Raw genomic sequence first — 25,138 nt, forward strand, 5'->3', positions numbered from 1 at the left:
CCAAGTTACAAGCTTCACATTGGAATAAAACAACTTGAAAATTTTGAAGCGATGCAGGGATGGAAAACCTATTAGCTTGACAGGATTGAGGGAAAAGGATGCACAGCTGCCTGTATAAGACACATCTCAGTTGACCACATTGTTCTCAAGAGTTCAATTACAATATTTGTTCAGTTAAGTATGGCACAACCAAGCCCAAGTGTAATTTATTTGTGCGTATTTGGTAGCAAAGTGCATTGGAGTCTTAGTTCCATATTTGTGATATGGTGAAATGCAGGTGCTTACTAAAGTGCGAAAGGAGAATGAAAACTTTGATGCCTGATTTTAAAAGTCAGCGCAGTTCCAATTGCAGGGAGAGGAAATGTGATTGTTCGTATTTTTTTGGCGTCATTCATGAGTATACATTATCATTTTTTTTCTTCCTACATTGCAGTGCTTTATACTTAAATGAAATAAATTTCATCTGCAATGATCTGTTCACTCATATTACCCCCTCCCACACCTCGAAGTCATTTTGTACTTGCTGAATTGTCTCCTCAAATTAGCTTCCCTGCTAAGTTAAACCTTTTTATTTTTACAATTTTACTTTTCACTCCTCAAGATTTACCTTTAATCCTGACAACGAATGCAATCAACAGGCTTTTGTAGCACTTCGTCAAAATAAGGTTTTCTACAATCCACTTAGGAAACGACTTGCCCAAAATTCCAGATTGATCAGGCACAATCTTCCCTTTCTAAATCTATTAATTGTATGTTAGGTTATTAATCATCCATCTCTATACACTGGGTTGGATCTTCCACTGCTCAACGGTGCTGAATGTTGAGACATTTGCCACTGTTATGCTATAGAACCCATCAGAAGATCTGATCCACACACATGCATGATAATTAGCCAGGAAGTCTAAACTTCTCATGGGCTGATTTGCACTGCCCAAGATCCTGGGCTATATATATGCAATTTACCCAGATACTTACCCTGGTATTGCTACACTGTTTAATCTTTTGTGCAACTCAGGGATTAACAGTGGAATTCAACCCCAACCAATCCTTCACTCGCTCCACTAAAACCATTTGATATTTAAATACAGCAGCTGATATTGTAAAAGGGAGCAGGGCCTCTGCACTGCTATTCTTTGCCAGTGCCCCATGAATGGCTGCGCTGATGTACAAGGAGGCAAAAATCTGTGTCATTGTCTTTTTAACCAGCAGTGCTATCTCCACATTGCCACAGACTGGAAAATCTGGTGTCAGGTTTGATCAGGCCTTAATTGTCTTGCTAAATAAAGTAAGTTTGTTCCATAACCCCATCTACTAGAGGGAGGAAAATAAAGCTCAATTCCTAACTCTGTTAAATTGCAATTCCACCAGTCAATTTCAGAAAATCAAGAAGAAAATGTTTGTACAAGCCTATCTCAGATAGTCAGAATTAAAAAAGAGTGTGTAGAGGGCAGTGGTCTACAAATAAAGTAAGTGGCCCAATCAGGAAGTTAGTAAGATTTGAATATGGTTGAATTTGAATAGTTATTACTCATGTCAAAGAATGGTTACAACACAGAAATTGGCCGAAGGTCTATCATAACCTGGCTTGCTCTCTGATTGAGCAAATCACCGAGTGTCGGTCCCCACTTTCTCGACATAGTCCTGTTTCCAGATAACATTCCAATTCCCTCTTGAATACCTTAATTGAACCTGAAATCATCACTCTCAGGTAGTGCATTCCAGATCCTAACCACTTGCTTCTTCATTTTATAATTTCCATTTCAGAGGGACATTGCTTCTGTAAACCACATTCTTTTGACAATGTAGCAAAATAAATTTTTCATTCATCTGCCTATACTATTCTTCATTCAATCGCATGAGCTGTACTCATGGCAATTGGGATTTGTTTTCTTCCTGAGGATTAACACTTTTAAGTATCTAATTTTAAACTTAGCACTCTTAACAAAAAAAAATCCCTTATTAATGTTAGTGATTCTTCTCCACGTGCTCCAGCATTCTGTAAGGCTTATCAGTATCCATTAAGCTAAGTACAATGGATATCAAGTACGAACACTGCTTGGACAAATGCCCCTTGATTCTGTACCCCAACAAACATTACAAAACTGGCAATATTACCATTTTACTATAATCAATAAAAAGAGTTAATGCCTTGAGCTACTTACTGGGGAATGATTGATGATTGTCTGAAGATTAACTCATTGAGCTACCCAGCCAAGAATCTATGAAACTCATCAAGACCTTGAGTGAGAATGACATGCAACTGTGGGACTCAACTAATCAAAATGCAAGCAGCTGTCTCATGATGCTACAATATGTCATTGAATGTCACAAAGCAGTTAAAATCAATACTCAGAGAACGTTAAACAAAGAATCCTGGTTAGAAATTAAGTCCAGTACCATGCATGGTTAAACTCAGCTGGAAATAAATCTGTTGAGGATAAATAATGATTAACACTCTCTTCAAATATAAACATTCTTGCCAAAGTTGTTTTTCTCTCCTCCATTGTGCCCTTACCTTGAACATCAGGTAATCACCCTGATGTTCTGCATACATTGATGACAGCCTATACTGGTTCTCTGTAGTGACATCAATCTTGTAACCGGTCAGGGTGTAGCAGACAGCTCGAAATTCCTGAATCTTCTTCTGGAACACTTCCTTCAATCGTTGGTTCTTCAACTCTGCACTGTTCAGCTGTTTGCGCATCTCTGAATATGAAATAATAACAAGCTTAGTTATATTATGGTCATAGCTAACATGGTGATCAGTCTTATGCATCTGGGATGAATCAATTTAAGGTGTGACATAAAGTCTATTCAGAAATTAAAGAAACAAAAATAAATAGTGAACAGCTGACATCTGCAAGTGAGCTGTAAAACTGCAATCTAATTGAGGAGGTTCTGATAGCTTTTATGGAGAAAACTGGGTGCATAGCCACAAGGGATTCAGATAACATCTGAAAATGCAGAAGTGAATCACAAGTACATAATCCTTGCCCAAGCTCATTACAGTTCTATCACAAGATTATTGACATATTTTATTCTAGTTGATCAGAGTTAATCAAATCCCGTATTAAAAAGATGCATTAACTTAAATCCGCTGAAACAATTTAGTCTGGTTACAGCTTCTATGGACACAAGCGTTATATAGATCACATTATTTCTAATAATTTTATTCCCTGCATAATTAGTCCACATTGTGCTTTCAAAAAAGTGTCGTGGAGAACTCTACTCTGACGGTACTTAGCAGAAATTGGAATAATGGGCTGCATTTTGAGGTGGGTCCTGCCTTGGTGCATCTGTCTCCAGTAAAAGTGTCTCAAAAGACATCATTTTCATTTTGGGGATGGGGTTAAGTGGCTGCACATTGGGACTCTGGCATACTGGTTCCAGAAACAGATCAGAGGCTGCCACAGGAGCGACTGAATGCCAAGGTGGGCTGGTTAAAAAGCCTACCTGGGTTCTTTGGATTTTCGTCCCAGTTGTTTTTTTCCCAAAACTAGATTCATTAGCTCTCATCCTGCATAACCCTCCACCCACTCCCAATTCACGTTCCTGCCATTGTGCATCAAACCATGTTCTCCATGCACCCCCAATGGCCTCTTATATCCTTCTCCATGCCAACTCATAGCACTTTCATGCCCATTTACACAATATACAGTTTGTGCAAAACCAATGAACCCAATGAGGCAAGGGGATCCCGAACCATGCATTGTGACTTCTCTGTGGGGATGCAAGGTCCAAGGATTGTAGTGGCATCTATGGAGTGATCTCATGGAACTGTTGCAATGGGCCACTTTAATAGAACTGCACGTCCCAGGCCGGCCTTGTAGCCTGAGTCTGGCTGGTTGTGATGTGCTGGGGCAGGAGAGGGTAACGGAGAGCTGAGAAAGATAGTGAGTGGCAGTGTCAGAGAGGTGGCAAGCAGGAGGGAGATGGCAAGCTTTGATTTCACTGGTAGGATAGAGATATTCTATCCTTTTTTCTGGGGATCAATTTGGGCTGTATTTAGAAACTTCAGAATAATATCAAACTCCCCATCCACATGCCTTGCTCTCACAAGCTTTCCCAATTCCCCTCCATTCAACGATCACAGTAAATTCAAAGCACTAAAACAGAGTCATAGTAAGGAAAAATTAGGGAAGCACTGCAACAAAAACAATTGCATGTGTAGAAAAGCATGAAAAAAGGAGCCATTCTTAACTTTCTTTAAAAAAATGTTGGTACAACCGTATAAAAGTGTTAATCAATCAGATCTTTAGAGGATCAATATCAGAAACTACAATCATTTGACATCTCTTTATGTTGTAAACTTTGAGCCGCTGACAAAATAGATCTAAAAGAAAAAAGCTGTCAATCAAGCGATACATTTCCTTTTGTGCACCTATTTTAACAAACTCTGGGCTCTCAGTCAAGCTTTGTTGTGCATACTTAATGAAACGGGCCCAATATTTCAAATATAAAAGAAGATTAGCTTCTAGCATTAGCTAATGATTAGCTTTATTATCGGTCAACTTTAAATGACATCACATCTGTCAAAGCATATGGATTAAATGCAGCTATTTGATATTAGAAACGTCAAGGTGACATCACTTCCATGTGTTGTGGTCTTGGAGCAGAATTCTGAATTACATTAGGAAGCCAGAATACACCTCAACAATTTTTCCACTTTGACATAAATGTGAGGATAGGATACTTCACTCCAGAGTAATTCCACTGACAAATTAGGGATATTTTATACTAAAACAAACTTTATTTAATAACCCAGTTTAAGTATAACTCTAACAAAATGAAGCAGCTTAATTAGTAACAGTTGAACAATATTTAAAAAAAAGAAACAACTTTAATTACTAACTTATCACAGTTTTAATCCCAAATAAGCTGCATTCTCTTACAGACATAAAATTCCATTTCAAATACAGTTAACAATCATATATATATATATATATTTGGTGTAAGGAGCATAAACAGTCTTGAAGCCAAAGAAAATTTGAGAGCTTCACAGTAGCTTGCAGACCTATGTCTTTAAAGAACTCCCAGCCAGAACTGAAAGCTGTTTTCTCTGCTACCATACCTAAATCTTTCTATTAACTACATTATCAGATGACCCTGTCAATCAACCTAATCAAAAACCCCAGGGGAAATCTTCATCTATAACAGAAATCCATTTGCTTTCTCTTAGAAAACACTGCCTGGCTAAAATGAATAATCATCCTGCTCTCCCAGCATCTGAGCTGCATTCCCCACAGACATATCAACTGCCTGTAGAAAAAAGCTAATAATTTAAAATATTCCTCATAAACATAAAATACATGAACAGCACACTATCACACATTGATGAATCGGAACTTAACACCTTTATTTTGCTGGGAACAAAGCAGCTGTCAGGTTTTCTACATTACAATTGATATCAAAAGTATTTCATTGGCTAGAAAGTGCTTTGGAATATTTGGTAGTCATGCAAAGTGTAATAGAAAATCATTCTCTTGTTTATTTTAGTCTTTTGTTTCAAGTATAAATATATAAAAAAAACTAAAGATAAGAAAATCACTAGTACTGTGATACTTAACAACTATATATAGTATGTTCCTTGTAATGGGTATTTTTAGAATTCAGATCTGGCTTGCAAGGTGCTGATTTGTCAAAGAAATCTTTCTAATTGGTATCAGGGAGAAAGGGATAAGTATCTGGGGTGTTTACTTTAAGCTCAGCTAATGCATTTGTCTTTGCTTAGGTTTTCCCTAGGGTTTCAGAGTAGAGCTTTGATTCGGTTGATTTGACAGAGACACAGTCATATGCTTAATGGGAGGCCCTGAGCTTGCAAGGAAGATATGCAGTTATCTCTTTCATTTTTAAAACAAGCAGTCACTGCCTGGTTCTGAAAGAAAATGGTATGTCTTTCTCTGTCTCTGACAGCTCCACGACTGGCAACATAAGTCTAAGCAAGTAAGCATGTATTTTGCAACTGATGTTGAAGAGGGGTTTAAGTCTGCAAGAGGAATTTTGTTTGAATTATAACCCATAGGGATAGGTTAGCAGTTAAGAATTATATCTTGCCATGTTTGAAGTATTGTTCAATTGTTAAATGTTAAAGTAATTCATTTGTTATCATTAAACTGTGTTAAGTAAAGCTTGTTCTGAGAAAAGCTTCCCAGTGTAGCAGTGAATTGAGTCTGAAGTGAAACACCCTATCCCATTAATGCCAAATGCAGTAGAAACTTGTTTACTAAAGAAGTAGTTAGAATATGATTGGGTAATTGAATTGGTTATACACTCAAACTAGACCTGTCGTTAGCTATGATGTGTTAGAGCTAAGTTCCATGATGAGGAAATCAGTTGAAGAAATCCTAAGAAGAAATAAACATTAAAAAAGTTATATTTGGAATAGGCAGTGCAGTGGCATAATGGTTAGCATTGCTACCTCATAGCGCCAGGGACCCAGGTTCAATTCTAACCTTGGATCTCTGTCTGTGTGGACTTTGCACATTCTCCCCTTGAGTTTCCTCCGGGTGTTCTGATTTCCTCCCACAGGCCAAAGATGTGCAGGTTAGCTGGATTGCCCCTCAGTGTCAGGGGAAATAGCAGAGTAAATATGCAGGGTTACAGGGGTAGGGCCTGGGTGGGATGCTCTTTTGGAGAGTTAGTAGAGACTTGATGGACTGAATGACCTCCTTCTGCACTGAAGAGCTCCTATGAAAGATGCGTGCTCAAGTTCCCAGCTTTTGGTGAGCCAGAAGAAATGAGCTTGGTTGCTTTTAGTGATACTACACATGCCAATCTCCCAGATGAGCAGCACAGTAGCACAGTGATTAGCACTTCTGCTACACAGCGCCAGGGATCCGGTTTCGATTCACGGCTTGGGTCACTGTCTGTGGAGTTCTCCCCATGTCTTCATGGGTTTCTTCTGGGTGCTCCGGTTCCTCCCACATTCTAAAAGACGTGTTGGTTAAGTACATTGACCCAAACCGGCGCTAGACTGTGGTGACTAGCAGAATTTCATAATAACTTCGTTGCTGTGCAGTTATAAGTAAGCCTTACTTGTGATTAATAAATAAGCTCTATAACTTTACTTTTCTAGCATAGGATTTATCATGTTCTTGGTTGGATAAATGAGAAATGTTGCCCATTGAATCGGGAGGCCAAGAAAATAAAGAATCGTAAAAAGCACATTAGCTGCTGAAACATTGGCATTTGTAGAAGCACTGGATGTGAGGGTTTATTAGCATAATACATTATCAGAACTTTTGTATAACGGCCAACGTGAGAAAAGCTTACCTAAAATGCCATAGAATGTTACATTGACAATTGGTCTCTTTGGGAAAATATTCATTCAACTAAGAATGTAACAGATAAAAGGCTAAGAATAGACCTAGCTGACATAAAAGAAATGTTAGAAAGAAGGGAAACTGCCAAAATACAATGTGCTGACACAAATCACCAGCTGTTGGTCTGTTTTACAACAAGTATCTGCTATAGGAAATTACTAAATGTATCTGAAAAAGAGCACCTTATCTTTTAATGATGAAAAGAAAAAATCTTTCTAACAGCTTATGTATATTTGGTAAAGGAGTTATGGGATTTATAGATGTGAAAATACAAGATAATTTATTTTGATCTATATTCAAAAGAATGTTCTTTATGTTTTATTTTTCTTTCAAAACTTTAATTTCTAATAAAAGAAAAGGGGAATCTGTCAATGTACTACTAATTACACTGTACAGCAATTACCTTGTTAAGGGAATTGCTAGTTTGCTATTTAAACACGTGACATTGACGACCCTACAGAGATAGCTGGAAGATTTTGGGGGAAGATCTTCTTGGAAGCTAGTAGCATTGAGGAAGTGTCTTACAATAAACCAACTTGAAACTAAAGACCAGCCTTGATTGATGTTTCCAAAACAGCCATTTAGTGTGAGTAACGAAAGACACAGGGTGAAAAGAGAGAGAACAATAAGCTAATAGCATTACAGCATGTGCAGAAAAGGTTCAAAACCATGGTTCCAGGGATTAGGAATGTCAGTAACTCCAATATCTTAGGGCAGTTGGGACAGTTTTCCTTAGAAATGAAAATGCTGAGAGGAGATTTGACTGAGGTATTAAGGGATTTGGACAGTATAGATAGGGAAAACTATTCCCATTGGTGAAAGAATGAAGATTGAAGGGACACAGATTTAAGGTAATTGCCAAAAGAAGCAATGGAGTAATGAGGAGAAACATTTTCATGCTGCGAGTGGTTAAGATCTACAACATGATGCCTGCGAGTATGATGGAAGGAGGTTCAATCAAGGCATTCAAGAGGGAATTGGAATTATCTGAAAAGGAAAAATGTATATGGTTACTGGGAGAAGGTGGGAAAAGTACTCAGGTGAATATTTCATTTGGAGAGATGCAACAGCCACAACAGGCAAATGGCATCTTTTCTGTGCTGAAATAATTCTACAATTCTGTGACAGAGCGGAAGGTGGCTTTGTGGAGCATAAGCACTGATGTGGACAGTTTGAGTCAAGTTGCCTATTTCTGTGCTGTGCATGCTATGTAATTCTATGCAATAAAGTGATGATTGAACGGGCTACTCATCTTGGTGGTGGTGGGAGGGGTGGGGTGGTGCAGTGCGGTTCTAAGGCACAACACTGCACTGGGTTACCATTTAGTGCATATGCATAGAGCACATTATGAGTTGCCGTTATTGATAAGCATGTGGAAACATAATTTTCCATTTTCTCAGACAACTTACAAATATGTAAATACATTATACGTTTCATTATTTAAATTATTCAAGGATAATCCTTAACGAAGAAAAACTTGATAAATGTTTATATTTTAACATTTGTACTATGGATGATGGAAATGGTTTATAACATACAATAATTGACTCCATTATGCCTCAAGTGTCAATATGTTTTTTCACGCTAAATATTTCAAGTTATTGATGCAAGTGCTTTTGAATGAATAATTAAAACAACTTTTATCAAAGGAACATTAAAACGAAAATCTAATGATACATCAGTAATTCTCAACATCCTTACAATGCAGGCAATCATTCACAGCAGAGTTGGTTCGAAGCTATGATCAATAAATCTGGAATTTTAGTTAAGACAATGCACCATCCCACTGATAAATTTTGTGAGGTGATTCCCGTTATAAATCTGAATGAAGGAATTTATAATGGGAAAATGTAGACTCAAAATACGTGACAACATGAAGGCACACAGATGCAAGATTTTAACGTTAGTTCAACATCTGTATCCTGCAAAATTGAGATTCTGCCACAATTTATTTCACATTTTTGGGGTCATTTTATTCCTATTCGGATTCTTTTGTTGATACCATATACAATCTTGCTACTGGGTTCCCAACAATTGCTCAAAATGCTTTAGGAATATATTTTTAATTAATCAGTTTTTCCTGCATAAATGAAATTTCTAATGCCCACAACAAGGGTTTACAAAAGATTAATTTTAAAAATCACAGTAATATTAATAAGTATTAATTTAATAATCACAGAATTAAGACTGCATCTAATTGAAAATTTCAATCATATATGCCACAAGATGAACGGTGTGGAAAATGGAAAGATGTCACACTGATCCATTAGGAGCTACTCATTTGAAACTGAGGCTCGGCAAGGTTATTTTGACAGAGATTTATTCAGTATCTAACAATATTTGCAGAATATAGTGGCACCACTACTCCTGACCAGTATAGAGAGGATTGGGTAATTCCTTATCAATCATGCCTGGATCTGTTTAAATAACTGGGATTGATTTTATAAGCACATTTACATTATGTAGCTATTCTCTCGATATATTTTGCTAGAAAAATCGCCCTGCATTTACTGGGAGAAGCTCAGGCATGGATTCTGTTTGTTGCAGTTTATAGAGACTCTCTTTAAATTCACTTTGTAAATACACATTGTTTGCTTTGCTGTTTGCCTTGTTTGCTATAAAACACAGTTCAAGTTCTGCTGCACTGACCTGCATCCAATTCACTGGCTGACATATTGCAATTCATTGGTTGAGACAGTGGTACCAATTGACACTGCACAATGTTATACTTGAACTGGGAATATTTTTTGACAATGAATGCTCAAATTTGAAATGTTCCATTCTTTTTGAGTTAATATCCACCACTTTAAATGAGCACAAACATGAATTGAAATCATTGTTAATACATGGAGACTGCTTCTGGCACATTGATTAAAGAAACTGCACTGAATAGCTTTTCAGATCAATTTAAATACAATTTATTTACTGGAAATTATAGCTTCATAAGGATTAAAATATTCCTCACAGTTGACCCTCTTGGTAGAGAATAATCAGGGCATCAATAAAATGTCTGAGATTGCAAAATAATATTTTTGTATAACATACGAAGCATAAAGGGAAAGCTAGAGGAAGAAACGAGTGTTTGCTTTTTATGTCTTGGGCTTTTAATGTAATTTTCACAAGATTGAAAACTTTTGTATGTGATACTTAGCTCTACTTCATGATACTGCAAGATTTCCCCATCCAAATCAGCTACTGAATAATTTAAGACAACCAGGCAACACTCATAGGGGTGTAAAATCTAAAACGATTTATTGATGCACAAAGAAGTCACCATTGAGAGATTACTAATACTGAAGAACACTGAACTAATTAGCCTTAATTTGTTGATCTCAGTAACACCTGAAATGCATCGAACAATTTGGAAAATCAATGAAATCCAAGATGACTTTGCTTACTGCAGAAGTAGTCATCTTTGTAAAGCCTAGGCAGTTTAGTTTCGCTGGTTGTAAATTGATGCCGTTACATTAGAATCAAGATGCAATGAATGAAAATTTTATACTCTGACATACAGTACTCCCATATAATCAATTGGCAGTCTGGAACCTATTTTTTGCTTTAGCAAATCCTGCTTCAGTCAACATTTTAGCTTTTAATAGTTCCTTACTTTTAGAGGAACTTCATCATTTTGCCTTGTCTCTCCAACCTTTCTCCCATTGAACAGCATTTCATAGAATCATACAGCACAAGAGGAAAGCCATTTGGTACATGTACCTGTGCCAGATCTTTGAAAGAGCAATCTAATTGTAGGACTCCTGTGCCCTATTCCCACAACTTTGAAATTTAATTTTATTTTCGAGTATATTGTATAGAATATAAAGCGCAAAAACAGATAATTAGGCCTAATTGGTCTATGTGGTGTTTCAGCTCCATTCAAGTCTTTTTCCACCCTACTTAGTCAAACCCGTCACACATACTGCTTTTCGTTTCTCCATCTGGTACTTTTCTAACTTTTCTTTAAATACATTGATAAGGAGATTCTTAAAACATTGGGGTGACATTTCAATGGAGGGGGCAAAATTGCATAATCCCCTGAAGAAATACTTAAGTAGCTAATCATAAAAGTTTCTGATTATATCAAAGAAATAGTTACCTTAATAAATAAATACACTTAATAAAAAGTGTCTGATTGTAAACCTATCTTCTGATAGACACTGTCAATTGTGTGAATGAGACCTGCCTTGGTTTGTGAGTTTTTCCAAACACAAGATAAACAAATTTGTTATGCCAAGATTAATTGGCAGAGAGGGGAGGCAAAAAGAAAACTTACTAAATGCTGGTATATATGGTAAAATTTCATGTTAAACATCCATCATAATAAGTGACAAACACAAACAACAATTTATGTAACACCCTTAACAGAATAAACAAAGTGTGGTGTAAGTAAATAAGAGACACTTAAGAGGCCAAAGTAGAAAATTGTTAGCTTTTGCTTCAACAATCCACAAGTTTCCTATTACAAGTGCAGCTAATTTACACTACGACCGAGGAAATATAAATTTGCCATTTTTATTTCTTAAAAACAAAGGTGAAAATTTTCCAGCCTGTCCTGGACGGGTTTTCCTAGGGTGTGACTATCAAGCCATTGAAATCTCTGTGCACATCAGTGGGACTGGAAGATCTTGCTGACAAGAAGGGTTAGAAGGTTCCGGCCAAAGTTATTCAGATATGTAGATAAATAAATATATTCAGGTATGATAATTGAAGTAAAATGAAACTAAAGTTCTAATATGGCAATGGTAACTACATTTTAACAAGGCATCATTAGAAAGTCATTTTTTATTAGTCAAGCTGAAATTCTGAATAATTATTCATTTCTGAAGATTTCTTCAGGGAAACAAAATCAAATCTTTTCTCAAGAACATAATGGTTTCATCAGCTCCAAATTAATTAACATTTATTTTTTCATAATGGTTAGCAAAATAAATGAAAATTCAACCAAATGAATGGTAATTATGTTATTTGTGTCATATCACAATTCAATGGTGGGAACACGCAAATCCTCTTAAATAAATAATGTTTGCCAGAAACATTTTCTGACTTGACAAGCAATCTGTTTCACATTATTTCTCAGTTATAGCAACTGTGTTACATTAATTTTTTGCACACTCCCTCTCACAAAAAAGTAAATAAAAATTGAGCTTCTCTCATTTAAAGTGATCAAATTAGTGCTATTGAGGAATTTTAATGCTGCACAGTAGAATATTTAGCCAAAAACAAAGTGGAAAGCTGAAATTAAAAACAGAAAATGCTGGAATTATTCAGTATCTCTGTAGAGAGAAATAGAGTTAATGTTTCAGGCCAATTACCTTTCAGCAGAACTGGGAAAAGTTAGAATCATAGAATCCCTACAATGCAGAAGGAGGCCATTCAACCCATCGAGTCTGAACTGACCACAATCCCACCCAGGCCCTATTCCCCTAACCCCACATATTTACTCTGCTAATGATACTAGGGTCAATTTAACATGGCCAATCAACCTGACCTGCACATCTTTGGACTGTGGGAGGAAACCCACGCAGATGAGGGAAGAATGTGCAAACTCCACACAGGCAGTGACCCGAGGCCAGAATTGAACCCGAGTCCCTGGCGCTATGAGGCAGCAGTGCTAACCATTGTGCCGCCCAGGAATATCGTAGGTTTTAAGCAAGTGACAGGGGATAGATTGGAATATAAGAAAGGGAAGTATAGGATAGGGTGGAAGACAGGAGAGCATAAATAATGAGGGTTGGTGATGCATGGCCAAATGGAGCAATAACAGGACAAGCAAAGATTTGATTTATTATTGTAACATGAATTGGATACAGTGAAAAGTATTGTTTCTTGCATGCTATACAGATAAAACATACCATTCACAGAGTACATGCGGAGAAGGAAAATGCAGAATATAGTGTTGTAGATACAGATTGGGTGAAGATAAAAATCAGCTTAATATATGATAGGTCCATTCAAAAGTCTGAGGAATAGAAAAAGTGTTCAGGAGAGCTATGAATGGCACAATGATGAACATCTGCTATTTGAGAGCAAAGAACATGAAAAATATGGCAACAAAATTAAAACCCACAAAAGGGAAACAAAATGGAAACACAGATTGGAGTCTGAAGTTGTTAAACTCAATGTTGAGGCTGGCAGACCATAAGTTGCCTAATCAAAATATGAGGCACTGTTTCTCGAGCTTGCGTTCAGCTTCATTGGAACACTGCAGAAAGTCAAGTACAGAGAGGTCAGCATGAGACCAAAATGGCAAATTAAAATGACAGACAGAAACTGTGCGGCCAAGTGTGAACTGAATGAAGTATACAAAGTAGAGCAATATTTTTACCAACAGAACAAAGCTGACTCATGAATACTGGTGTAGTAACTATCAAAAATTCCATCTGATATCTACATATCTTTGCAAATCAATTATGTCAATATCTTTCATCAGTTTAATATTGGTTGACTTTGAATCTGCATGACAACTAGTTATTTATCACTTCATAGCTTACTCTCCCATGAATGAGTGAAAAAAAAATTTCCCATTGAACAGAACCTTAAAATTTATGCAATCAGATAACATTAATAATGGATGCAGCCTTAAATCCTTAGTAAAAAATCATTTTAGAAGCACTGCCTATCAGAAGGGCTTTGCTTTCTACACCATCAACTCAACACCACAATCTTATTTGACAAGTTGCTTAGAGCTCACATTGTTTTGTGAAAAATCCAAGTGTAGTTGTTAAAACACCAAAGGTAATTCTGAGGGATTTACATTTGGATGGGTAAACAGTAGAAAATAAGGTATAGTTTTAGTTTGGTTTAAATTAATGTTTCTGCGCCTGGAAGGGAGCTGTCGTTAGATTTCGTGCTGGACAAAAGATGCATGTCTGTAGATGGGATTTGTTTCAGTTCAGTTGAGATTCTGTTGGGATAGAGAGAGCTAAAGCATTAAGGAAGATAATTGCTTAGCAACTACAAGCCCTGTAAGATAAAGCAAACTTTTTTTTGTTCTTTGGCTTTTAACTAGAAGTAGTTGCAGGCAGTTGAAGACCAGAAAGGAGCAAGAAAGCAGCTCTCAGCTCTGCTCAAAGCTGGAAAAGCTGCACAATTGAATAATATGCAAGAAAGCCAGCTCCAAAGAGACTGGTGGACAGTCCAGAGATGTACATTTCCCATGAATGAATAAAGAAAAGTCAACAGAGTCTAAGGTATGGTTCAGAAGATTTCAAGGAAGAGGGAAATAAGTGCTCTCAGTTAAGAAGACAATTGCACTTAACTAGATTCATAAGGAGGAGACCTTCAGAGGTAACAGAAACATTTGAAGTAATTTCAGTAAGAATCTGGGAGTTGAAAGTTAAAGCAATTGTGGCCTTTGAACAGTGAAAGCTGGTCAAGGCAGAGAAAACCCTGAAATTCTGGCACGGACTCATAAAAGTGGAGAATGTGTTCTGATCAAATGGGTCTTTCTGAAAACGTGAAATGGAGTTTTGAATTTGGATCGTTGAGTGAATGCATTGCTGCAAAAGAAGATTTTAAAGCATATTTTGGAAGTGGAGTTTGGAAACACTTACTTGACATTCACCTGGGAGATTCTGAAGAGAAATCCACGAGCACTAACTTTGTATGTGAATGTGATCATTGTGACACTTAATATATCATCTGTGTGTATTGGTTAGCCTATAGGAGGAGTAAAGTAATATTGCATTATTTAATCCATTTTTTCATGTTTAATTTTTTTTTCTCCTTGTTAAAACTAATTAGCAGTCCTGTGCCTCTGTTCTCCACATCTGATTAAAAAAAGTAAAAAATTATGGCCTTTTCAACCATGGTTCCATTCTGGGATCTTCCCATTCAGAAACAACGTCAACTGCAAATATAACACTGCATTCTAAATTTGCAATTGTGAGGTTATGCTGGAGCTGTATAAAATGCTCATTAGACCACAGCTAGATTACTGTGTGCAGTTCTGGTTCTTACATTAGAGGAAGGAAATGATTGCACTAGAAAGGGTGTAGAGGAGATTCACCATAATTTCGCTTGGGTTGGAGCATTTTAGCTATGGAGAGAGGCTGGGGTTGTTTTCTGTGGAGCAGAGAAGGTTGAGTGGCGAACCTGAATGATATGTACAAAATTAAAAGGGGCATAGGTAGCATGGAATAGAAGAAACCTTTCCCGTCAGTAGAGGTGTAAAAAACCAGGGGACATAGATTTAAGGTAAGGGACAGGAGAGCTAGGGAGGATTTGAGGAAAAACTTTTTCACCCAGAGGTGGTGGGTATCTGGAACTCGCTGCCTAAAGGGAGGCAGAGGTGGGAACCCACACAGCATTTAAGAAGTATTTGGATGAGCACTTCAAAAGCCATAGAATATAAGGCTTTGGGCCAAGTGCTGGAAAATGGAATTCGAATACATAGGTGCTTGATGGCTAGTGCAAATATGGTGAGCCAATGGGCCTTTTTCTGTGTTCTATGATTTATGAGAGTTGTTAGGACCGTGCTTTCATGTTGAACAACAGAAAGAGAACCAATCTCTAATAATTAATACTTTTGAGGGGGCCAGTTTTGATAGTCTCTAATACCATACCAGGCATATGATGATCACAATTGGCTTTGGCATGTTTAATTACAACGCAAGATTCTTTGCTTAGCAACACTTAAAGTCTGAGAACGGTCTCCTCAGATCCTCAACCAAGAATAGAATCCTTCTCATCAAGGCTTTTATAATATTTTTCATACTGTTTTCATCACGTTGCAATCATGCAACAAATTGCCTCATACACAGCTTATCACAGGAGTTCAGATTGTAGTTTTAAAAAATACCAAGGCTGAATTATACAGATTTTTGATATACGAGGGATGAGCAGGCAGGAAAGTGGAATTTGATTGCAAATCAGATTAGCCATGATTTTACTGAATGATGGAGCAGGCTCAAGGGACCAACTTCTGCTCCAGTTTCTAATGTTATCTAACAGCATCACTCTGACAAATGTCCAAAGACAGTCCATTTACTTAGTGACAGTGTTTTAATGAGGTGTTCAGGTACCAGACGTTGCACTGCGATAACATCCAGAGCTATAAGCCGAGAGCTAGAAAATGGGATCATCAGACCAGCGTGGACATGATGGACCAAATGGCCTTCTTCAGTGCTGTAAACATTCATCATTCTATGAAAAGACTTGTAAAAGAAAACGGAAATATTGCACCACTTTAAATACTCCCTTTTCATCTGTGGCCTGAGATAGGGGTCGGGACCTGCATTCTACCTCTACCGGCTTTCAGCATGCCCAGGGCAACAATTTATGCATTGCACTTACTGGATCCTTTTATTTAATACCAACTTTACCACCTCCAAAATACATTTAAATCTCTCATTTTTTCCCCATGGCTTTCTTACCCACTGTGAAACACATGAGAACAAAATTAAAGGTATAGTTGGGGAATTTATCCAATCTTGCTGAAGGTTACTAACTGCCCTCTTCGGAGTAATCAATTTAGTCTTGCATTACACTGTTACAATTACTTACGAATTCCAGGCAGTAACCGGAATTAGATTTTATAGAGAAATAATCTGCTTATTTAGAAATATACAAATAGGAAGCACAGTATTTAAGTACAAAGTGTCACAATATTAAGAAGAGGTGATTTCATAGCTTCTAAGATGTGCTTGCAACATGATGTTTTTGATGTTTTCAGATCATGTTATTAATGAAAAAAACCTGCACTTACATAGTATCGTATCATTTTTTTCAGAAGCATCTCAAAGTAGCTCAGATACAATAAATAGTATTCAGGGTAGATTAATGGGATAGATACTGGGAGGTTGTTTCCACATGGCAGAGACAAGAAGAAGTCTCACAACACCAGGTTAAAATCCAACAGGTTTATTTGGTAGTAAAAGCCACCAGCTTTCGGATCACTGCTCCTTCATCAGGTGAATGGGATTTCAGTTCACAAACAGAACATATAAAGACACAAACTCAATTTACAAAATAACGTCTGCCTTCTTGCATTTTTGTCGAAACTTGATGTGTGTCGATATGCGCTCCGAAAGCTAGTGGCTTTTGCTACCAAATAAACCTGTTGGACTTTAACCTGGTGCTGTGAGACTTCTTCCTGTGTTTACCCCAGTCCAACGCCAGCATCTCCACATCATGGAGACAAGATCCCAGAGGGTTCAAGAATAAGAGGCTTTCCTTTTAGTATGAAGATGAATCTTTATCTCTAACAGTTGTTAATATGTATTATTCTCTTCCCCAGAAAGCACTCAATGCTGAGCCACTGAATTTATTCAACGCTGAGTCAGACAGATTTTAGATAGACAAGAGAGTTATATAGAAGGCAGACAGGAGAGTACAGTTGAGACCACAACTAGATCAGTCATCATCCTGATAAATAGCAGAGCAGGCTTGAGAGACTGAATGGCATACTTGTGCTCCCAAATCCTTTTCGTACCTTGAGATGTAGCTCAGTTGGCTGAATAGCTGGTTGGTAATGGGGTTCAATGTGGGTTCAATTTCGATACCAACTGAGGTTATTCATGAAAGTCCACCTTCTCAATCTTGTCCCTCACCTGAGGGGTGATGATCCTCAGGTTAAATCACCAGCAGTCAGCTCTCCCCTTCAAAGGGAAGAGCAGCCAATGATCACCTGGGACTATGGCAACTTAATTACAATCTAAAAGCATTCACATAATAACGCCACATTGCATTAAGAGCTTGTTTTCATGGACAATTCTAAAAACAAATTCTTGGTTGCTTACATAGGGAACACTAAGCTTTGCACTACTGGTGCATTGAATTGTATTAAAATATTTCCTTTGAGCAGAGAGTCAAAAGTAAGCCTTCTATCTAACCCAACCTCAGTAACTACAATATTGCTTCAAAGATGTGCTTGCAACATGACTTTTTGATGTTTTCAGATCATGTTATTAATGTAAAAAATCTGCATTTACATAGCATTGTATCAATTTTTTCAGAAGAATCTCAAAGTAGTTCAGATATAATAAAGAGCATTCAGACTATTCAGGCTAAATTGAATAGCATTCAATTTAGTACTGCATTCAACATACACATGGAATTCATTATTTGCGTGTACAGCTAGATGAGGTTCAGGAAATCTAATTAGCAAGGAAAATACATTAGCATTTGCAAAATTTCACTCCATTCACCAATTTCTAAACAGGGTCAATAACTAAGATTTAACAGGGTATTGACAACAGAAGCACAATTAGCTTGTTACAAATGCAGTGAATACCTGTCACGTACATCGATACTGCTGTTAGCAAATTATCTCAACAAAACAATCTGGTTTAGGATCAAAAGAGATCATAAGTTTTTATGTTTTTTAAAAAAGAATTCAATGTTGCAGCCTTTATCCCATTATATTGTGATACATTTCATTAAGTTTACAACTTGCGTCACTACACTGCCTCCGAATCACTGGACTCGTAAACCTGTGAATCGAGATAGCGATTCCACAGCACTGCTGTTTGAGCCTTAAACACAAATGGAAGTTCACTTAATTAAAAACTAGAGTTTCTTGGACATTTCATGTTTCAAAAATCCACTTGATGGACAGACTGGGATTAACTTGAAGCTAATTCATTGAGTGAGAAATTCATCAGATAAAGGTGAAATTCCGGTTTTACATTCTGCCTAATATTATACTTCAATGATTTAAATGAAGTGTAAAATCATGTAGGGTTTAAATCAACTTTGCGCTCGATCCTGTCAATTTGTGCATTACTTTAAAACTGCTCTCACAGTATGAGCTTTCGTCACTTTATACAAGAGATCATACTCAAGCTCAAATCCAAAGCATGCTTTGTGCACATATGGGACCTTTTCCAGTGGGGTGAATCTGTATCACAGACAATTGATTTTAAAACACAGAATCTTTAAACAGATACAATTCCAAGCCTACTCAGAATATAAAACATTGGCATGGCCATACTTCTGGTACTTGCAGACAGGGAGGCCGCAATTCTTTGGCTAAGAACAATAGAATCCTATGGTTCGGAGGGGGCTATTTGGCCTATTGAGTCTGCTCCAGTTTGCTCTCGCAGCCCAAAGATGTGTGGGTTAGGTGGACTGGCCTGCTAAATTTGTCCCTTAGTGTCCAGTACGTGAAAGTTGGATGGATTGGCTGTAATTGAAGCGTGGGGTTACAGGGATAGGGCAGGGGATTGGTGCCTAGGTTGTGTGCTTCTTCGGAGAGTCGGTGCAGGCTCAAAGAAAGGGCTGAATGGTCTCTTCTGTAATGTGTGGACTCTATGATAGTTATGACTGCTGGTGATCTGTATCAACAATTGTAGGATGACCACATACGAAAGTCACAAAATTTCTGACAGGCAAAGACCAAAGCAAGAAATTCCTTTCCGATCTGAGTGTACCGAGTCTCAGCCTTTGAACCAAAGGCTATTAGTCTGCCATCCGTATGCAGACTGGACCAAGTCGGTGCTGAGAGGTGTCATCTGATATAAGTATGGATGCCTGTCTATGGGAATGGCCATTGTCTTGTCTCGATCAAGCTTTTGTTATAATTCAGGTCAGAAACTCCATTTAACAGGATCTGTCAGAACCCATGTTTCACATTGAAACTGCTGAACACTTTGACATTTGGCATTGTCTGTTATCACTGCTAGAGGATTTTCACAGTTACTTTATTGCAGTGTTAATGTGAAAGTTGAGTGGATTGGCTGTAATTGAAGTGTGGGGCTACTTGTGACACTAATAAATGATAGTTTAAAAAATCTGTTTCACTGCCTTCATTTGGTGATATGATCCGAACAGTGCTTTCTTCAAGTGCACTGGGTCAATACCTATCCTCACCATGCCATTTTTTTTTTACTGCAGCCAACATTGCCAAAACCACTCCATGGCCTTCTCTGAAAGTGTTATGAAACCTGTTGTTATCATCCAATCAGCACATTAACGAATTTCTGTTTTATGGCTAAAGGTATCTTCTCAGAGGACAGGCCATTGGTGGTACTGAAACATCTAGTCTCATGTGGTATACAAGTGGTAGTTCACCAATGATGTCACAGCTGAAGAAGTCTCTATATGCCATCATGTTTGGGGCTTGGAGTTTCAGAGTACACACTTCGAGATAAAATTGAATTAGTCCCAGTGCAATGCTGTCCTGAAGCCCAAGTAATGGTTTTACATTCTAGTCAACTATATGGAATTTGGGATTTCCCCATGTGGAGGGTTGCTACACCTTCAGTGTGGATTGACTGTTCGCCATAAGCCACGAAATGCATCTGAGTTCTGCGTTCTGGTGCAGCGTATGGGTCTGTTTCCTCTAACCTTTGGCTGGATAGTACATTATCTTTCACTCCAGTGTCAATCTTGAGTTTGACGTTACTGCTAATTATGGAGAGAGTGAGGAAGGTCTCTTTCCTGGGATGTTGTCAACACTGTTGCAATAGTGTTATCCGAGGTTTCACTGCTTTGGCTGAAGTCCAAATTGTTCACCTTATTCTCACTTCTACCCCTGAAGGGTTGAATCGTCCCCATGTTGCTAATGGCACAGGAGGGCTGATGAGGTTCCATAATCCCGTATTTGTTGCATCTTTTACCATATCAAAAACAAGCTGTTCTCTTTGGTGGGTGCTAGCCACTTTGGTTGGAGCAGGGCACACCCTGTACTGCAAATACCTTGGTTTCCTATCTAATACCTCTGCTTAATTTCTCTGATTGTTCATTTAACATACAGATTAAGAAGACTGCTTTGTAACGTTAAGTCTTTTTCTAGCTTCAGCTGCTTATGAACTAAATCACTATATATTCCACAAACTACTCAACACTTGATTAGGTCTTCATTGAGAGTTCCGAATGCACATTTCTTTGCCAATATGTTTAGGGTGGCTGTTCAAGATTATATTGACTCATCGGCTCTTCAGTTCATTGAACTGAATGCACGTCAATCAGGAATTATATTTTTTACAGAGACAGATATTCTCAAACTGTTCAAGTTCCTCCCCTGTCTGGAAAACAAACCACTCAAATTTTTCAACAGCCTGGGCTATATGAGGTTTAACAGGATATAAGCCTGTACCTTTACCTGACCTGTCAGAATGTAACACCGCAATAAATATGCCACTCCTTCTGGTACTGTTCTCAACTACCTGCAACATTTTCATCAAAGTCAAGTGGGTGGATGCAGCAAAGTCCTTGTGCTATATGCTAAGTCTTGACACTATGTAGAAGATGTGGGTTCCCTAAATCACTGACAACAGGATTTCCAAAGGTAGTTTATTTCTGAGCTAAACAGCTATATATGCTTGTGTTCTACCTGCACTCCAGGGAATAACCCCGGTGCTCCCACCATGTGATACCTTTTATAGCCATGTCATTATGTTCACCCGTAACCACTCAGTCTACAACAACCAACGGAATTTAATTAATTACTGAAGTATGCATCCCGCCGAAGCAACTGAATTTAGCACTAAAAGACTGCAATTCTGATGTAATGCTGCAGCTTACATTATTTGGGTCAAACAATGTGTTTTTCAAAAAGGTACACTGAATGTTTTTCGGATTGGGAGACAGTTAAAGTAGTGTTCCCTAAGCATCAACTTGGGCTTCATTACACTTCTAAAATTTTATAATTTGTGTAGGAAGCAGCTTTGTAAAGTTTGCAGTTTGATACGTACTTGGCAAAGTAAGTTGGTAGGGATGGTGATAGTTATAGGTTTCAGGATGACATTGACAGGATGGTGAATTGCATAGAAGCATCTCAGATGGATTTCAATGCAGGGAAGTGTGAAGGAATGAGACTTTGTGACGAAAGAACAATTTACTATAAATGACGTGATTCTGAAAACTGTAAATGAGCAGTGTTCCTAAAGGTGGGATGGCAAATTGATAAGGTGGTTTGAAAAGCATACGAGTTACTCAGGTTTTCAGTATGCTAAAACATTACCAAAAGGAGCAGAAAAGTACAAGGGAAGAAACTATCAAGGTACAAGTGCTTTCTTATAGATGAAACAAACAAACGTCAGAAAACTTTGTTTTACTGCTAATTTATTTTCCAGCATAGGCTCTCTTAAGCAAGCTGTCCTTTCCTGCTAGAAATTTTCAACAATGATGCCCAGAGGGGTTCCATGAGCAACAGCAGGAGGTTAGGCACAAAACCATACTGCATGCCAGGAATGACTTTAAGACCTTTTTTAGATTGACAGGGGAGGAAGCAGAAACCCATGCAATTCTTCGCAACTAACAGCATTTGCAGAGCAGCTGGGAAAAAGTTTCTTGCTCGATATTTCACTTTATTAGGATATACATGTGAACCTATCAACATCAGAGGAAAAGAGTCTGTTTCTTTTAGCTGGTTTCGGCAGGTGGGAGGAGGAGGACAAGAAAGAAATTAAAATGGAAGCAAACTCAAAATGCCATCGGCTTCTTTAATTGCTGCTTGGTGATAGCGTTTGCTTCATTTTGGTTTTCAGTTTCCATTTTTCAGTACATAGATCTTCCTAGGTGGTTAAAGGTTGTGGGATTCAAAATTTGCTCCAGAGGCTGAAGTCTGACATTCCAATACAGTACACTGATGGAAAGCCACTCTGCAGTCTTTCAGGGAAGATGTTGAACTGAGGACCCACTTGCTCAGTTTGACATTAAATATGCAATGCACTATTCTGCAGCGATATGGGATTTATTCCAGTGTTTTACTCAACAGTTAATCCTCTATCAACATCACTGTTACATATATTATCTGGTCAGTTATCATTATTGTTTGTGGGTCTTTACTGTTTCTTGAAATTATAAGAGTGACTACGCTTCAAAGAATTTCTTTCAGTGAGCAATTTAGGAAATCCTAAGGTTAAGAAAGGCACAATTTAAATGCAAGTTTTTGTTTCCCTTTTCATTTCAATAAAATTCATGCAGTCTAACAAAAGCAATGCTGTCACTTTCCACAAAACAGTTGGATTGAGTTTTCCCCAAAATCTTAGATTTGCTCCAGATTTGGCATATGCACTAAGTGAAAGGATTCTTAAGATAATAACTAATTACATTAGACTTTATACTTTAAAAGCAGTTGAAAGTTAATTGATGTGGGGAGGAATAAATATATTCAAAAATCACAATCTAAATTGCATAGCCTGAGGCAATATAGATCACTGAAAAATTATAGTCTCTACAATATAGTAAAAAAACTTTTCAATACAGCTCACATTTAATGGGAGTAATTCACAGACCTTTTTAACCTTGCGGAGGACTGCCATTTCAGATTGCTTCTCAACAACGAGAACTCAGTTTATACTTGCCATGGAAGCATCAGCAATTGGCTGCTTAGGGAATCCTAAGGATTATCATTTTCAGGACTTGGTTGCTAAACAGGATTCAGTCAAGCAAAAATAATTCAGTACTAGCAGGTTTCCACAACCAAAATTATCAGACATCAAGGGTTAAATATTTGAATTCAAGCAAAGATTGAAAATGTTTGTTTATATGGTTGATCTTATTCTAATTTATCTTCGCCAAGATTACCCCAATAATTTTTCCTTGTGCCTCATTTCTCCCTGCTGGCCTTCTGATATCATATTCTACCTTAGGTAAAAGAATTAAGAAAGCAAGAGCTGCTTCAAACAGCACTTTTCATATTATCAGGATGCTTCAAAACCAATCAAGACAAAAATTATTGAAGTTGAGTAGCCAAACTTGGCAGCCAATCTGTGTATCAAGTCTCAGTTATGAGAATGAATGAGCAATAAAAAAGAAATGTCTTGCATTTATATGTTTATGATGTCAGGATACCTCACAATGAAGTATTTTTAAAACATTTTGTAGGAAATCCTATGCTGGTATGTTGGCTGAAAGGTTAGTATGGGTCAAAATGTCAGGAAAACCTTTTTTTAAGCATCTACTTACCAGATTTAAAATTTGTCACCAGATTTTTGGAAATATATTCAGAGGAGTTTTTGTATCAATATGTACAAGGCCTGACAAGGGATGGCACAGTGCTGCATCTGACTCTGGGTAACAATGCCAGACAATTGTTCAATGTGACAATAGGGGAGCATTTTAGTGATTGCGACCACAGCATGGTATAGTTCAAGTTTGTTATGGACAAGGAGAAAGATGGCCTTCGAAAGACAGCTTTCGATTAGGGAAGGCAGATTTTATTAAAGTAAGGCAGAATCTGGCCAAAGTTGACTGCGAACAGCTCCTTGTGGAAAAATCTACAGCAGAACTGTGGGGGGCATTCAAAAAGGAACTGAGGAAAGTACAGCCAATATGTTCCCTCTGGGGGAAAATGTTGGAGCAAAAAGGTCAGGAACCCAGGATGTCTTGGACAATTCAGGACTGGAAGATGGAAAAGAGTAAGGCCTTTAGCAAGTTCAAAGGGAGAAATTCAGCTGAGGCACAAGAGAAACAAACCAAGTGCAAGAGGGAACTTAAGAAAGAAATTAGAATAGCAAAAAGAGGGCATGAAAAAGGACTTTTGAACAAGATTAGGGAGAATCACAAGATATTTTATAAATACGTTAAGAGGAAGAGGTTAACCAGGGAAAGAGTAGGGCCCACTGGAGAACAAGGGGGCAATCTGTGTCTGAAGCCATAGGGTGCAGTTTTCTCTCAGGAAAAGGGGAACATAGGTACAGAATTCAGGAGAAGTGACAGCAAGGGACTAGCACAGTTTGACATTGGAAATGAGGGGATACTGGAGGCTCTGAAGAGCTTAAAAGTGGACAAATCCCAAGGCCCAGATGAATTGCATTCCAGGGTGCTGTGAGAGGTGAGCAGGAAATTGCTGAGGCTCTGAGACAAATTTTCAATTCCTTTCTGGCCCCAGGGAAGTAAATGCCAGAGGACTGGAGGAAGCTAACGTGGTT

The 25,138-nt window shown here is 37.8% G+C and overlaps 1 protein-coding gene across 5 annotated transcripts in view; it reads right to left on the reverse strand.

Moving 5' to 3' along the window:
- mad1l1 (mitotic arrest deficient 1 like 1) overlaps positions 1-25,138 on the reverse strand; it is a 924,959-nt gene that overhangs the window by 317,695 nt on the left and 582,126 nt on the right. For all 5 annotated transcript variants that reach the window (XM_080206477.1, XM_080206479.1, XM_080206475.1 and 2 more), the window contains one exon: positions 2,516-2,706. In XM_080206477.1, the coding sequence (XP_080062603.1) occupies positions 2,516-2,706 (191 nt within the window). The remainder of the gene's footprint in view (positions 1-2,515; positions 2,707-25,138) is intronic.

Source organism: Carcharhinus amblyrhynchos, chromosome 18, assembly GCF_965287045.1.
Source record: "Carcharhinus amblyrhynchos chromosome 18, sCarAmb.v2.hapA, whole genome shotgun sequence".
NCBI classification, from domain to species: domain Eukaryota; kingdom Metazoa; phylum Chordata; class Chondrichthyes; order Carcharhiniformes; family Carcharhinidae; genus Carcharhinus; species Carcharhinus amblyrhynchos.